Source organism: Danio rerio, chromosome 21, assembly GCF_049306965.1.
Source record: "Danio rerio strain Tuebingen ecotype United States chromosome 21, GRCz12tu, whole genome shotgun sequence".
Taxonomy (NCBI): domain Eukaryota; kingdom Metazoa; phylum Chordata; class Actinopteri; order Cypriniformes; family Danionidae; genus Danio; species Danio rerio.
This window is the reverse complement of record NC_133196.1, coordinates 5407515-5424948: the sequence shown is the minus strand read 5'-3', so window position 1 is coordinate 5424948 and position 17434 is coordinate 5407515. Positions and strand designations below refer to the sequence as shown.

Here is a 17434-nt window from a genome sequence, read left to right as displayed (position 1 = left end):
TGCAGCTGTAAGGTCATTCAATATTTTACACAATCGGTTATAAACTATAGCCTAAAATATAAACATTATAGTCATCCATCGTACATGCCTGCAATTAATGGCTATTTTTCACAAAACCTTTCATAATAAAGTTTTCTCTCTCATCCTGTTCCTCTGTTTAAATTTTTTCAACCTGTCCTGAAGTGACTGCCGACGAGAAAAAGAAAGCAAACGCGAGTGGACAAATTAAGCTATTTATTCAATCGACTAACACATTAACTAGAATAAACTAAAATAAACTTTGTCAAATATAATATTGCCATAACTGTGACACAACTAGATTTTGAATATTCTCCACGTAGACACGGTCTTGCGCACTAACAGTCGGGCAATGGTTCAATTCAAGTTTGTCTGGAAAGGAGCCCGATAAACATAGGCCTATTATAGCTGATTATGTTTATTATCAATTCTATATTATTCAGAGAATAAAAGCACCATGTTAGCATGCACCACTGTTTACGAATTGAGTTTTGAACATTCGAACGTGCGTTAACCTTTAACAACACACATGCCATAATACTAATTAAATATAACAAGGTGATATCTATTAAAGTTTGATTAATTGTGCAACCTTACCATTCAGATGTCTCAGAGGTTAAAGTTTATTGGTTTACACACCCAACAGATATCCACAAATAGGTCTTTTGTCAAGTTTTGAAAGCATTTATCTGATTTTCATAATGTGTCAACTGTCAATTTCAGAGCAGTCACGTCCGTAACGAAGACAAGTCACGTCCGTAACGATAGTTTTCCCTCATTAATGCAAAAATGAAAAACTAAATAAAATGAATTAAAAATGTCCCATGCAGAGCCAACCCTTATCCTTTTGACTGTTATAAATATTTTTGGCTTCTGCATTTTTATTCACAGAATTTTAACCAAGTATGTCAACTCACAAAACTCATGTCTTTTTTTTGTCACGTCCGTAACGCATTCATTTTGCCGTCATTTTAAATATAAAACGCCTGCATAGACTGATATTTTTTTGATGCCTAAACTCCATGGTTAAGGGGTAATAAAAATATAAACAGATATTTCAATATTCTGTTAACATATACATTCTCCGAGTATATACGTTTAATTTTTTTTCTGCAAATGTCACGTCCATAACGCTGGAATCAGCCATATATTTTGTGTGCGTGTAAGGTTTTCAGCTCCAACTTTCTCAAAATCATTCTGCGCTAATCTGCAAATTTGTTTTACAAAGTTCTGCACAGAAATAGCTAAAAAGACCTGCAGACTCTGCCTGGCCCTACTTATGAGCCATTCACACAAAACATGTCTTTGGGCTCTATTTTGACGGTTCATGCGCAAAGCACAGAGCGTAGGGCGCAAACGCATTCAGGGCGTGTCAGAATCCACTTTTGCTGATATAAGGACGGAAAAATCCACTTTGCGCTGTGGCGCGTGCTCTAAAAGGGTTGAATTTATTTCCTTAACGAGTTATAGGTGTGTTTTGAGAATAAACCAATCAGAGTTCCATCTCCCATTCCTTTTAAAAGCCAGTTGCGTCACGCCATGGTGCATTTGCTATTTACATGACATAAAGTAAGTGGAAAAACTGAGCATTTCACAAGTAAGAAAACAGTTAAACAGAGCATATGCATCGCGAGAATGAGAGATAAATTATTAACTTTCACTTTCGCTCTCATGGATAGGGAAACCTTGTACGCACAGATATCAATTAGCCTATAAATAATTAATTTAGTTTGTTAAGTGCAAAGATTTGTTTCAATACTATTTCTAAATTCAGTTCTAATTTCCAGCAAACGAATAAATGAACAATAATAACAAAGTGTGTTCAAACAACTGAGTTATATCCAAATACACATGCATATGGTCTAAAACTTGACAGGTGGGCAAATTTAAGCTTGTTTTTAATAAAACAAACATAAATATGGATTTAATAAACAGTACTACAAATAATAATAACATTATACAAAAGCAAACTGTTATGAAAGAACTGAAAAAGCCTCCCAAAATGATGAAGAAGGCATGAAAGTATGGTTTTTATATTTATGTAGGCTAGAAAATAAGATGTTTTGTAATATTTTAATCCTTTATATCCAATATATATTCTTATTATATTCTATATACATCTTTACTATTGTAATTCTTTTTCATATGTTAAGATATTTGCGTATTGCTCTACATCTTGTGTGTATTAAGCAGTGTTTAAGTGAGGCACACAACTAGCGCGCTCTGCGTTGGACAATAGACTGGCTTTGTTCTGGTCTATTGCAAAATCTATTATAGTTTCTCAAAATAGCAACGCGCCAGCAATACACCTCAACACGCCTCCCCTTTTAGACCAGAACGCCTATGGGCGCTTATATGAGCGCAAATGCATTTGCTATTTAAACAGCGTGGTGCAAAACGTCAAAACGACTCTTGCGCCAAGCTGAAACTAGCAAACAACAACTGCGTCACGCCTTGCGCCGGGTGTATGATAGGGCCCTTTATGTCTAAAAACGTAAGATGCAGTAATCAGGGAAGTTTTCTTTAAAACAAAAAGAAGAAGAAAAATCTCCTCTGCCATGTTGCCATCAAATTAAACAGTCATCATGCCAACATGCTATTTTAAACAGACGCTTTCCCTGCATCAGACTCCTTCTGATTGGTCTACTACCTTGGAAATGACACTGATGATCAGCGCTGTGTGTAAAAGTGGCAATTCTTATAACTTGACATGGCTTGAGTGTTTTCGAAAATACAAGATGGAAGTGTAATGTCTTACAAGTCTGTCAAATGTGTGTTTGCATAGAATAACAATGGAAAAGTAACACACTAGAATTAAAAAACCCATTCTGTGTGAATAGCCACTTACTGTGTCAGTATGTAAAAATGTAAATAAAAGAAAAAACCTAGTAATGTTTTTAAATGTCATACAAATGCATATATGATAACCTAAACTTAACTGGTCTTAGTAGGCAGCTCCATAGATTTTAAAGCACAACCAATGTGCCACACACTTACCAAGAGTTTGCTGATCCTGAGCCCAAAGTCTTTGAGAGCCTGTGGTGTGTCTTTATCTGCTTTCAGCTTGTCTGCTGCCGATGTGCTGCACATAACATTAACACTTATAATCCCATGTATAGTAACATTTTAAAGGACATGTTTCTTATTTCACATTTCAGGTATGTTTGCATGCACCAATTGTCAACAGTCTGAAAGAATAAAATCTGATTTCAGATTGTGAGATATATTTATATGAACACTATGCAATCCCATTCAAATCGTACGTCCATTTTTTTAATTATTGATCTTTTGTGTAATAAAAGAAGTTAAGTATTGAGAGAGCTAAACAGTGACATATTGTCCACTGTTAATCACATCCCCCAAACTCTCGTTCATTAACTCAATTAACAATACAAAAACATTAAAAATATATAAAAATACCTAATTAAGCACATTAAATGTACATAACTATAATATCAGAGAGTAACAGCATAAAAATAAAACAATTTTTATTATAATTAATAACAACAATAATAAATAAAGTACAAAAAAACCTTCTAACAAAATGACAAGTTGCCAGGTATAATATTATGCAAGTTGCCAGGTATAATGTGGCAGGCCTTTCATATAGTCCAAATCAAATTACTTTTGCTGTCACATCATCAGCAGCACGTTTTCTATGATGAGTGAAAAGCTTAGGTGCTGGCTCCAGACAGTGCAAAAAACAACAACATACTCCCAAAAAAAAACAGGACAATGTAAAATTGACAGCGATATGTGCAATGAATAGGTGTACACATAGCTGTAGGCAGTATTGTTTTAAGTATGGGTTGGTTAAAGTGTAGTGCATGCTACATATTGATGGTATGCAGTGAGGGGTATGGAAGAGTCTGTGTGAGGTGTGTTAAGTGTTCATCAGCCTGATAGTCTGAGGAAACAAACTCAGACTATCAGGCTGGTCCAGAAATGGATCACAAAGTCTTATAAAAGGAATTGAGTGTAAGGAGTTGAGAGTAAGCATCTTGGTTTTTCAAGTCTGATACAGTAAAAATGTCCTCAATTCTCATGTCCATTTTAACCCATTAACTTCCACTTTAAGAAAATGGCTGTTTCTCAATTCCAAGAACGCAGAGACCGGACTTGTGTTCTTGTGGAGACCGGTCTTGCCAGGTGTCCTCGGAAGAACGAACTCAGGAGACCACGAGGACAGAGAACGCGTCCTTTGAGAAATGGGATGCTGCGTTCTTCCTGATGGTCATGTGACCTTCACACGTTTTAAATGGAAATTATTTCAACATTACAGCACTCAAACAATGATTTATTGTTTCCCCCCTCTTCAAAATATATACTTTGCATAAAAGCATTAGAAATATACTCTGCACAATATAAATAAAACAGATTTTAATACGAATTTCAGCAAACAAACAACTCTTAATGTGTTTATTCCTTTATTAAGATGTTCATGTTAATGTTTACTTTCACCGTTTCATTTAGGGAAACTCCTGAGGTAAATAAGTGATATCTCTGAACTTTAATAATAAATCTAAATAAAATGCTGCGCTTCCCACCTCCAGTCGCAATGACTTCTGGGACTTCCAGAGCGAGTTCGGTTATCAAGTCTGCATCAGTGCGTCCTCGATATCAAGAACACATCCGGGAAGTTTCTTGCGTCCTCCGTACTTGCGGTCTTGAGTATTGGAACTGAACTTAGGCAGCTGATGATGACGTTGCACGAGAACACGAGGACGCAAGACCACTAAGGAACGCATATTGAGAAACAGCCAATGTTTCTAGTCCAGGGGTGCTCAATCCTGTTCCTGGAGATCTACCCTCCTGCAGATTTCAGTTGCTGCCCATATCAAACACACCTGAACCAATTAATTAGGACCTGAACACCACTTGATAATTACAGGCAGGTGTGTTTGATATGGGTAGCAACTGAAATCTGCAGGAAGGTAGATCTCCAGGAACAGGATTGAGCACCCCTGTTCTAGTCCAATTTCTTTGGTAAAACTGTCCTTTTCTATTAAAAAATATTATTTCTTGCGTACACCACCCACTTAAATCTAACTGAAATTTAATTTGGATCAAGATTGGATTTTTCACAGTGTTTACATGAAGTCATTTTAAAGTCAAAGCTTATTTATAAAGCACTTTTTTTTAGGAACAACAGCTATTCACCAATCCATACTTGAAACAATACTTTCGCTGTCAATCTTACATTGTCCTTTTTTTTTTCGGGAGTATGCTCTTGTATTTTGCACTGTCATTGTATTTGCACTGTCTGGAGCCAGCACCTAAGCTTTTCACTCATCATAGCACACGTGCTGCTGATGATGCGACAATAAAAGTGATTTGATGTATGAGTATGAATAATAAAACATTATGAAATATAATAAGATGGAATAAAAATAGTGAATAAAATAAGATAACAGCTCTCACAAGATCTCCCAATCTGATCAACGATTATTATCGGGTGCATGTAAACAATACATGGACAAACATTGTGCATCACACAGGTGAGTGGCTTTGACACCACCTGTAGAACCACTCTTCTCTCCAAATGCATAGGACACTTTACTTTAACTCCATCTTACAAGGATTAAATAAGAAAAACAATGTATACCTGTAAATGTATCGCAAATCATGTTGCACTACTAGTTTTCTTCAACCCTAAATATCTCTTTTACACAACATCTTGCGCAATATTATTCTTACTTATAACTCTAGGTTATGTGTATAGTTAAGTATTTATAGTATATGAACAGTTAGTAGTTAGTATAGTTATATCACCGCTCCGGTATGGTAGTAAAATAGCTCTAATGTCCAGTGTTGTGTTCATATTTATGATTGTTAATTTATTTAGCGAGACACATTTTGTTCCACTGTTTGTCTACACATGTAAAGGGATGACAATAAAACTTGACTCAACTTGACTTGTAATAGCTTTAAACGCCTTCATCACTGTAGTGAGATAATAAAATGGTTAAAAGTTATTATTTATTGCTAAAATGTTGTTACCTGGGTTGTTTGTAGAAGGACAGACCCTGTAAAAGTCTCTCCCAGTTCCGATTCAACTCATCCTCAATTTGGGCCTGCAAGATATTACCAGAATATATGGAAAAAAACTCTGTGAGGTTTAGTAAATAAGAGTACATTGTAAAAGTTCATCAGATTAGTGAGGTTTCAGAATTCTCTACAAGGGATAGTTCACCCAAAAATGTCAATTCTGACATCATTTACTCTCCTCCACTTGTTTCAAACCTGTATGAGTTTCTGTCTTCTGTTGAACACGAAGGAAGATATACTGAAGAATGCTAAGGAAAAAACAGCCATAGACTTCCAAAGTATTTTTAGTTTCTACAAGGGAAGTCAATAGCTTTTTCTTTCAAATCAATCTTAAAAAACACAGAAAGTAAACCAAAGTGATTTAGTGACACTCCAGGGACAGAAGAGTCTTCACTGGCCAGCTTCCAGTCTCTACGGCTGAGACTGCAGCTCTTCACAAGACTTTTGGACAGCGGAGAAATTAAAATGGTTGTGCCCAACTGAGTCTGGTTTCTCATTAGTTTTTTTTTTCTTCACTCTCCTCAGTGAAGTTTTTTTTCCCTATCCGCTGTCGCCACTAGCTTGCATGGTTAAGGATCGGTAGAGCTACGCATCAATGTATTTTAAACCGCACTGAACTGAGCTAAACTGAACTGAACTTAAACACTAAAAACACAACCAACATTGTAAATGCGCTATACAAATAAAGCTGAATTGAATTGATTGAGGTAAAGTTGGTTTTATATTCACACATACAGACTGTCTCTTTAATAATCTAATTTCAGAAGTGTATTTTTTGCAAATACTAAATAGTGAAATTATATTAGGAGCCAATGACTATAAGAGTACAACATTGTTTACAGTCAAATAAATAGTGCTAATGTTGTTTTAAGTCATACTCGCATGTGATTTCAGACCCAATATTCAAAGTACCATGGTAAACAATTTAGGGAGCATATCAAGTTATCACTGAACAAATGTGCCAACTAAAGTGTTGTTTTCCTAACATTCATCAGAATATCTTTTGTTTTTAACAGAAGAAAGAAACACATACAAGTTTAGAACCACTTAAGTGACTAAACAGTGAGTTTTATTAAAATAAACCATCCCTTTGGCTTAATATTTAACATATTAACAGCTATTTAATACAGTTTGTGAATATATAATGTTATTACATGATGGAACAACATTGGTTTGAGCACTAACCGGTTCTCGCAGTGCAGATCTTCCCAGCAAGATTGACCATAACTCCCGGCTGCTCCTAGAAAAACGTTTTTAAGAATTTGTTATTAATTCATTGGATGGAGAAACATTTCTTTTAAATTATGTTCTGCAATGGAACAAGTAATCAGTGATGAAATTGAGGTAAAGTTGGGTTCATATTTCACACATTCTGACTTTCTCAATAATATTATAATTTCATTAAAGTATTCTTTGCCAAAGTACAACACTTTTCACAGTCAATTAAATGAAACTAATGTTGTTTTCAAGTCCAACTTTCATGCGATTTCAGACTAAACATTCATAGCATGCTAAACAATATTAAGGACTGTGTCACAAGTTAACACTGTTCAACAATGAATGAATGTGCGAAAATAAACCAACTTTACCTCAACATTTATAAGGAGTTCACACATAATATCGGACTTTAAATCCAACAACTTTATTGAAACTCACATTAAGTTACGCTACAGTTTTTGAACAACTTAAACAGCCTATTAAGAATGAACGATTTATGAAATTGTGCAATTTATGATACCTGGATGTATATATACACACTTTAATTATAATTACAAATAAGTAAATAATTATATATTGTATAACGTTATGTGTATACACACAATGAAACTCATTCATCACTTTAAACATAAACACACATTCGTTCTCACCAACACAGTCGAAACCGGTGAAACATTCACATAGAATCAAGATTAACATGTTTATTCTGTATAAATTAATGAAAATAGATGACTTTATAAAGACTAACGTTACAAGTTAACATTTGAATTTGAGCCGCGCGCGTCTGTCAGCGCACGCGACCGACTCATGCGGCCGTTAAATTACAAATAAACAGCACGTCAAAAGTATATTTCCCAAATATCCCAAGGCTAAATACGATATTTATAAAACTGACACATTATCCAACTACAAATATCAGCGTAGCTCTTTGAGAAGAGCCAAAGTAAGTTTCTCTTTCTTCCATTTTACCTGACACACATCTCCGAGTCCGCCATCTTCACCCGGATCACGTGACCAACACTCTAGAGCACTTTGAGTCACATGACTTGATTAAATCCTAAACACAAACATACTTATATTCTTATGTGAACATATGTGTATATTTAAAATATTAAGTACAAAAAAATATATAGATAATAAAAATACTTACTAAAAACATTTTTGATTTTGGTCACGTGATTATTCTGGCACCACGTGTCCCGGTTGGTTGTCCTACATGGCCGCTCCCACCGTCAGTCAGTCAGAGAGCAGCTGATCGTAAAAAAGCACGAGTCACAGCAAAATATTAGGAATATTTCCCTTTGTTCGAGAATTAAGCGACAAATAAGAGAGAAACAGGTAAGAATAATCGTTATATTGTGCAATGTGACGTTTCAGCGTTTGTTTACTGTACAGCTTGTTTAATAAAGAGAATGAGCTGTCATTTCAGTTGTGCTGTAAAGCCCATCATCCTCCTTAACAGCAGTAAAAACCCTTTAAAATGACAGAAATCATCAGTATTGCTGTTGGATTAGGATTCTGATTTAATGTTAAGGCTGACATGTAATTCAAATAAACATATAACATCTATGCGATTGTTTATTCATGCATTGTTAAGCTAATGTGCTTGTAAATGATGCATGGTTCCTTTCTAATATAATCTTTTATGTCTAATAATACAACTGTTCGTTAAACCTTCGTATTTTGGTGTAAAATAATTAGTATAAATGTGTAGGTAATTTGAAATGATTTTATAAATAGATTTATTCTGAAAACAAATGTTTTAAATATGGTTTCGTTAAATGTAATATTTTTCTGGGCACTTATTATATAATTTATTAGAGATAATTGTATATTAAAGGCACTAAGTTGAAAATGAATGAACGAATGAATTATATGTTATAGATTAATTATAGAGAGTATAAATAATAATAATAATACAATTATATATTATATTTAAGTGTTACATTTTTAATGACCTTTGTATTTATAAAAAATATTATATTATGATTTATTATATATTATTATATTATTTTCTGCATTTTGGTTTTGTCTGAAGAAAGATGTTAAAAGTAACTTTTATTTTAAAATGTGTTTTTTTATTATGTGTTATATAAAGTGCTAATAAAATAGTGCCAGAAATTTGTATTGTTAATATATTTTATTTTAATTAATGATCTATTAATGCTACAAACTTGAATTAATTGATTTTGGTTGTTTTTTCTTCTGAGACATAAAAAATTTATAATTTCATATGATTATTAAACTACTTCTAATCTTTTTTTTCTGGATACTTAAAAATATCAATAAAAAAACACATACAGCATTAAATACAGTACTTAGAAACCCTAATATTTAATACAGGCCAGGCTCTATTATTTATATGTATTATTAATCAATGTAATGCCAGAGCATCTTGTAAAACCAGATCGTTTTACTTTTGTCTTCATAATTTACCATGTTTAGAAATCCCTGGCGTTCAACAGTGCTAGAGTTCACAGTGTCTAAAGTTCAGATGCTGCTTTCCTTTCAGGGTGTGGAAATATACGCTCTGAACAGTTTACAGTACGTTTAGCTGACTATCCAACAATTTTGGATATTATAGAGAGGATTAAATGTGCCCAAAAATGCTGTCAAGTAGACTGAAAACCCTAATGTTGTCTTTACTTAAACAATTAAGTAAAGTTGACTGAACATAATTTAAAATGTTGAGTTTTGATCCTAAAAAATAGTTCACCAACTTTAGTACTTAAATAGACTATATTTAAATTGTTCAGTTCACTAAACATAGTAAGTTTGGTGAACTGAACAATTTAAGTATAGTCTACAAAACAGGCAAGTTAAATAAACTTAAATATGCAAGTTTTGGGAGACTCCATTACTCAATTAAATTGAGGCAACCAGTTTACTAAGTTAATTTAGCTCAGTCAACTTGTTAGGGTTTTCAGTGTAAGGCTTAGAGACTCAATTGTATACATTTCTGTCTTTCAAAACTTTTACATTGATTTTTAAGTGACGATGACCTAAAAATGTACTATTGTACAGTGCTGTCATTTGATGGCAGTAACATTAGTACTTTCACATGATATAGAATTACAACATTTCTTATATAAATTTAGCATTTTTGGTATTTACACACCTAGTAGGAACTTTTGATATTACCATGATATAGTAGGGCTGTGCAAAAATATTGATATATCGAACTATGGCGATATTTTCTTTCACAATAGTGTATCGATAGTTCAACCTGAAGTATCGATTCAAGTTGGACCAAACAACCTCCTCCTTTGCTTTAGTAGATGTAGTAGCTTAGTTTAAACTACTTATTTAAAATGAGTTGAAACAACACAATTCTTAGGTTTTTTGTGACAACGTGTGACAAATTTTATATTCAATACACAAAAAATTGTAGTTAACTTATTCAATTTGTGTTGAGAGAACATAAAGGAATTGTGTGGAACCCATCATTAATTACAGTGGTTTTTGGGTAGGGTTAGGGATGTAGAATAATATCAGAATAACTGTGTTCACACCGAAAGCAACGAGAGCGTCAAAGTAGCGGAAAGCCATTCATTTATTTATTGGAAGTCGGCAGCGAGGAGCAGCGCATCTTCGCCGATGTGGGCATCGAGTAGAGTTGAAATTAAGTCAACTTTATGGTAATTAGCTATGACGTGGTTTGGTGGCAACCAATCAGAATGTAGAAGTTCACCGGTTTAGAGGAGTCTAGAGAGAACACAGTTCTGTGAACTTTGGTTCCGACCACAGTTGACCCAAGGGTTTGATTATTGCAGTCGCCGGATTTCCAATTATGTCCAATGTTTTCTTACAGGGACATACATTAAAAAGTTTCTACCGAGTTACTGATGTTGCATTAATGTTATATATTTATTTTGTCTTTAAAAAAGCGAGAATCTCATGCGACAAAACCAAACAGTATTGCTGCTTCAGAATATTTCAGACATATAGACACATATTGGACAAGAGGAGCAAAGCCACACCACACGCAACAACTTGATCTTCCATAGTTAAATGAATTGGATAAAAAGCGTGCAATATTTTCATGCTTGAAAGCACGTTTTTATGCAGAAATATAACTGATTTGCTGATATGCTGCAAGGGTTAATCACGAGATCAATGTTGCGCATTTTGAAGCTCTTGCCGCCGGAGCTGTGTTGTCGCCAGGGCGGCCAGTGCGAACTTTGACGTCTTCGCCGTCTTCGGTGTGAATGCACAGTAAGATGTTGGAGGGCCATGGCCTTATGGTTAGAAAGTTGAACTTGCGATCCATAGGTCACAGGTTTGTGCTCAATTTAACTCATATTTATTTCTATAGCGCTTCTAGTAGATTGTAGATCTGTGAATGTAGAATGTAGATTGTGTCAAAGCAGCTTAACATAGAAGTTCTAGTAAATTGAAACTGTGTCAGTGCAGTTTTCAGAGTTGAAGTTCAGTTTAATTCAGTTCAGTGTGGTTTAATTTCACTGCTGAAAGTCCAAACACTGAAGAGCAAATCCATAAATGCGCAGCTCCACAAGTCCCAAACCAAGCAAGCCAGTGGCGAGGAATAAACTTCACCAATTGACGAAAGTGAAGGAAAAAAAAACCTTGTGAGAAACCAGGCTCAGTTGGGCACAACCATTTCTCCTCTAGCCAAATTTCCTGTGCAGAGCTGCAGAGTCTCGGCACCAGCAGGGATTGTTGGTGGGAATATCCACCTCAATACCATGAGGTAATTCCTTTGCAAGGCACTAAACCCCCAACTGCTCCCTGGGTGTGTGGTTATGGGTGTAAGTGGCTTTGGGTAAAAGAATCTGCTAAATGCATAAATATAAATGATACGATAAGATCAAATGTAAGATGATAAGCCACTAGTAAACACCGGAAATTGTGACTTAAAATGAAGTGTTACCAGGGCTTAATTTGTACCGGAACAAGTCAGATCCGGATCTGGCACCTCTGAAATCTGGTCCAGCACCTTATTTTACTGATCCCCCTCCTCACACGCACCCCCGCCCCACGACTCTTCACTTTCTTCTGTGACTCCCCAACCCTCTCCACTTTCATCCGCGACACCTCTCCCTCCTCTGGTAACATGTCGAATCCGTTAGCCCTATCTGTTCCAGGATATCGTAATTTACAATTATAGCATTGAGTGTTTTCAATTATTGTTTAGATATTATTTGTATCTTTGTGTCTAATGATTGTTTTTTTCTGAATGTGTCTTTACCCAGGTCTAACTGGCTGTATGTGAGAGGACAAGAAGTGGACAATGTTTATTAGTGCACCAGGAACTTTCTGACACAAAAGAAAGTCCATCATTTTTTTTTCTGCAAACCTTCACACACACTCTGCAGTCATGCAGATGGATCCAGTGCTGGTTGAATCTGCGGTGGTGTTCGCCATGGTGGTTTCCGTACACATGGCCGTGTGGAATCAGCTGTCCTGGTGCTGCATGGCATTGGCCGTCCAGGCTTTTTATGTGCAGCACAAATGGGATCGTCTGATTCGCTCTGGTGCCGCCGTCTTCCAGTTTCGTCCTTCAGCCAACAGCGGCGTCCTGCCAGCCAGTATGGTGCTGCCACTACTGGGACTCACCCTACGAGGCCGCTGCCTCGCTGTGGGAAACGTCTACATGGAGCGATTCGCAATGGTCATCACAGTAATCGGAATGATGTTGGCTCTATTCCTCTCGCTCATCGCATTGGGAATCACGCGGCCGGTGCCAACAAACACTTGTGTTATCGCCGGAATTGCTAGTAGTGCTATTCTGTACACCGTGAAGCAAACACTAACAGTGTCTGAGGTCATCGAAGTCTTGGAGGTGCTTCTGATTTTTGTGTATCTAAGTTTAATCCTGCTGTACCTCCTTCCACGTTGCTTCACCCCCGGCGAAGCCCTTCTGATCCTTGGCGGGATTAGTTTTATCATCAACCAGCTAATTAAGCGCTCTCTGGCTTCGTCTGGAAATGCAAACTCAGACCCGCTTCCGTATTTCCTCCCGGTAGCTGTTTTAGGGTTAGTGCTGTTGGGAATATTCTTCGCCGTGCTTTTTATATTCATGGAATCTGAAACCTGGTCAGCGTCGCTCTTCTTCCATACCATGACTGCGGTTTTGGGATTGGGGTTATTGGTTCCTTGGCTATCTCTACTCACGCAGCACCATCCAATCACTTGGTTGATGCATTTCATCACTGAATCAAACACTCGACTTTGGCTCATTGGGTTTTGGGCCGCTTTGGCGCTTCTAGCAGTTGCCGTTGTGATGCATCAAAATAGTCATCGATCTGCAGGCAGCAAGAAGCATCAAGCATCAACGACAGTGCGGAAGTATTTCCACCTGCTCACCGTTTTAACCTTCGCTCCCGGACTCGCTCTGGATCGTCCTTTGCTGCATTTGTCTGCGGTTGTTTGCCTCTCTGCATTTTTGTTTCTCGAATATGTCCGCTATTTTCGCATTCGACCATTCGGGGCTCCGCTTCGACGTCTTCTCACCTTATTCCTTGATGAGAGAGATTCAGGACCACTTATTCTCACTCATATTTATCTTCTTCTTGGCGTTTCTCTTCCACTGTGGTTGACACCTGGGATGTGCACCCCAAAAGGAGGCCTAGGGGGCGCTAGTGGGCTAGTACCCTATGCTGGAGTCCTTGCTGTAGGGGTCGGGGACACAGTGGCATCCGTTTTCGGCAGCAACGTGGGTGAAATCCGCTGGCCTGGGACTAAGAAGACATTTGAGGGCACGGCGTCCTCTGTGTTCGCTCAGATTATCGCTGTGGTGGTTTTCCTCATCGCCGACAGCAGTATTAACCTGAACGCCAGCTACTCGTGGGTGGTGGGATCCATCTCTATGGTGGCCATGTTGGAGGCCTATACGTCGCAGATTGACAACCTTCTGCTTCCTCTGTATCTCTACATCCTCCTGCTGCTATGAGGTCAAAACCACACTCATGCCAATGCACAGACATATTAAATTCATAAACTACGGTACCGCGCTAGTTTTGGACTTCTTTTGGATTTTGAACGAAATATGGGTACTTTATAATAAGGTCCCTGTTTTTAATGTTAGCCGCTACATTACAGAGATTGTTCACCCAAAAATGATAAATGTTTCATCATTAACTCATCCTCCACTTTGAATTTCTTTCTTCTGTTGAACACTGTTCTGTTCCATTGACTTCCATAGTATTTTTTGTTCCTACTATGGATGTTAGATGGCTGCGTATTATCAATGTTTCAGAATATTTATGTTCAACAGGGGCGCAGTAGGTAGTGCTGTCACCTCAAAGCAAGAAGGTCGCTGGATCCCTGGTTCGATCCTCGGCTCAGTTGGCGTTTCTTTGCAGAGTTGGCATGTTCTCCCTGCGTTCGCGTGGGTTTACTCTAGGTGCTCCGGTCACAGTCCAAAGACATGTGGTACAGGTGAATTGGGAGGGCTAGTAATTGTCCGTAGTGTATGAGTGTGTGTGTGTATGTTTCCCAGATATGGGTTGCGGCTGGAAGGGCATCCGCTGCGTAAAAATGTGCTGGATAAGTTAGCGGTTCATTCTGCTGTGGTGACCCCGGATTAATAAAGGGACTACGCAGACAAGAGAATGAATGAATGAATGAATGTGTTCAACAGAAGAAAGAAATTCATAAAAGTTTGTAAAAGTGAGTAAATAGTGAGAAAAATTTCATTTTTGGGTGATCTGTCCCTTATGTTGCGTTATGTTTGTTACAATATTTATTTGAATCAAGTAAAATACAACATTAGAGCTGCATGATTAATTGTTAAAAATCACAATATTGATTCAATCTTATTCTGACTCATGCCAGTAGGTGGCGACAATAAATCATTTGTTCAAGATTCATGCAAAAAAGCTGATTTGTCCAATAATGAATTAAGCGAAGTCAAGTGAGCCATTAAATCATTTAAGAAATTTGTTCAAAAATGAAGGTTCAACAGATGACAGATAAGTCATATTCAACTCATTTAGTTTTGCCTTAAACATAATAGTTTAACTAACTAATTTCTAATATCACCTTTTTTATCTTCCCCATGGTGAGGGTGAGTACATAACATTTTACTAGTTATATAAAACATTTTAGCGTGTCATTGAATCGTTTATGGCATTTGTTAAAACATACTGGTTCTTTGAGTAATGACTCAAGTCAAGCCTTTATGAGTAAGTCAATGAATCGTTCAAGAGATTTGTAAAAAAAAAAAAAATGCAGGTTCATTCAGTAAGAAAACATGTAAAGCCTTTTTGAGTGAGTCATTAGTCCCTTTCACACAGTGATACATAAATATCTAGAAAATTTACGGAACGACTGTACCGGTATATACAAAAAAGCGCTGTTCACACAGGCGAGGACGTTACGGAATTTTTCCGGAAAAGAGCATTCACACATCCATTCCAAAATACCGGTAAATTCTGACATCATTCACCACAAATGAGCTTTAAACGGCTGCGCTTGTATTTGTAAACATTTGACTACATTACAAACTCTGTGGATGATCAATATTGTGAACAACTTTCACAGGATCACTTTCGCATGTCGAGATGTTCATAATATGTGCATGTGCAGGCGCTCACAGGCTGTTTCACAGGCACACGCAAAGCTTGAAGGTAAACAAACAACGGCTTATCATAAGCATCTTATCGATGATTATTTACACAGTTGGCATTAAGAAGAACATATAAACGTGATCTGACTAACTTCTAGCAGCTAAATGTGTCTGGAAAAATATTCGAAGGCTTTTATTCTCATAAACCGCGCGGACGTAAATGCGTCTGACTGTTCTGATTGGCTAAAGCAGACGTCTTACGTCAGCACGTTCTAGACGTGCACGCACTTATTCCGGAAATCTTACTTCTGCGTTCACACAGCGCAGCATTTCGGCAAATTGCAGGTAATGTTACAACTTCTCTTTACGGAAAATAGCCAGAACGAATTTACCGGTATTTTCAAAAAGGACCTGTTCACACATACAACCTTTCCGGAAAATTGCCGGTAATTTTCCGGAAAGGTCTGTATGTGTGAAAGGGGCTATTGATTCATTCAAGAGACTTGTTAAAAAAGCTGGACCACTGATAAATGAAACAAGTCAAGTCTTTGAGTGAGTCTTTAAATCTTTCAAGTGATTTGTTCAAAAATGCTGGTTCATCAAGTAATGAAACCAGTCAAGCCTTTATAAGTGAATCATTGAATCATTCAAGGCATTTGTTCAAAAATTCTGATTCATTGATTAATGACACAAGTCAAGCCTTTATGATTGAATCAATGAATCGTACAAGAGATTTGTTAAACTCTGGCTCAAGTGACGAAACAAGTCAAGCCTTTATGAGTTAACAATTGAATCATTCAAGGCATTTGTTAAAAAATGCTGGTTCATTGATCAATGAAACAAGTCAAGTCTTTGTGTCATTGAATTACTCAAGAGATTTGTTTAAAAAGGCTGGTTTGTCCAGTAATGAAATAAGTCGAGCTTTTATGAGTGTTTGAGTGAATCATTGAATCATTCAAGGGGTTTGTTTTAAATGCTGGTTATGAGTAAGTTTTTGAATCATTCATGAGATTTGTTCAAAAACCCTGATTCATTGAGTAACAAGACGAGCCTTTTTGAGCGAGTCATTGATTCGTTCAAGAGATTTGTTTAAAAAGCTGGACCATTGATTAATGAAACAAGTCAAGTCTTTTGAGTTTTTCTTTGAATCTTTCAAGTGATTTGTTCAAAATGCAGGTTTATCAAGTAATGAAACAATTCAAGCCTTTACAAGTGAGTCAATGCAAAAGATTTGTTCAAAAATGCTGATTTATCCAGTAATGAAACAAGTCAAGTTTTTACGACTGAATCATTCAAGAGGTTTGTTTAAACTGCTGGTTGTAAGTCTTTGAATCATTCATAAGATTTGTTCAAAAACACTGATTCATTGAGTAACGAAACAAGTTAAGCCTTTAGTAACTCATTGAATCATTCAAAAGATTTGTTTAAAAAATTAAGAATCATCAAGGAAACAAGTCAAGTCTTTAAGAGTGAGTCATTGAATCATTCAAGAGATTTGTTCTAAAACTCTGGTTCATCAAGTAATGATACAAGACAAGCCTTTATGAGTGAATCATTGAATCATTCTTGGCATTTGTTAAAAAATACTGGTTCTTTGAGTAATGACACAAGTCAAGCCTT

General features: G+C 36.5%; 2 protein-coding genes across 3 annotated transcripts in view; one reads left to right on the top strand and one right to left on the bottom strand.

The window, feature by feature from the left end:
• The window catches only part of nup188 (nucleoporin 188), a 66954-nt gene extending 58662 nt beyond the window's left edge, over window positions 1-8292 (bottom strand). The window contains exons 1-4 of the mRNA XM_001922983.6: window positions 8254-8292; window positions 7252-7306; window positions 6019-6092; window positions 3016-3100 (exon numbers count right to left, since the gene is read on the bottom strand). Coding sequence (XP_001923018.1) covers window positions 3016-3100; window positions 6019-6092; window positions 7252-7306; window positions 8254-8279 — 240 coding nt within the window. The 5' untranslated portion in view covers window positions 8280-8292. The remainder of the gene's footprint in view (window positions 1-3015; window positions 3101-6018; window positions 6093-7251; window positions 7307-8253) is intronic.
• Window positions 8293-8551: 259 nt separating this feature from the next.
• Window positions 8552-14680, top strand: dolk (dolichol kinase). Of its 2 annotated transcripts, none has more exon segments than NM_001110484.1 (2): window positions 8552-8622; window positions 12498-14250. In NM_001110484.1, a coding segment is annotated over 1 exon segment (1575 nt). In that variant the 5' UTR covers window positions 8552-8622; window positions 12498-12622; the 3' UTR covers window positions 14198-14250.
• Window positions 14681-17434: the final 2754 nt, after the last annotated feature.

Coding starts and splice junctions, on each gene's coding strand:
- dolk (XM_073935045.1), top strand. CDS start 12,623: ATGCAGATGGATCCAGTGCTGGTTGAATCTGCGGTGGTGTTCGCCATG.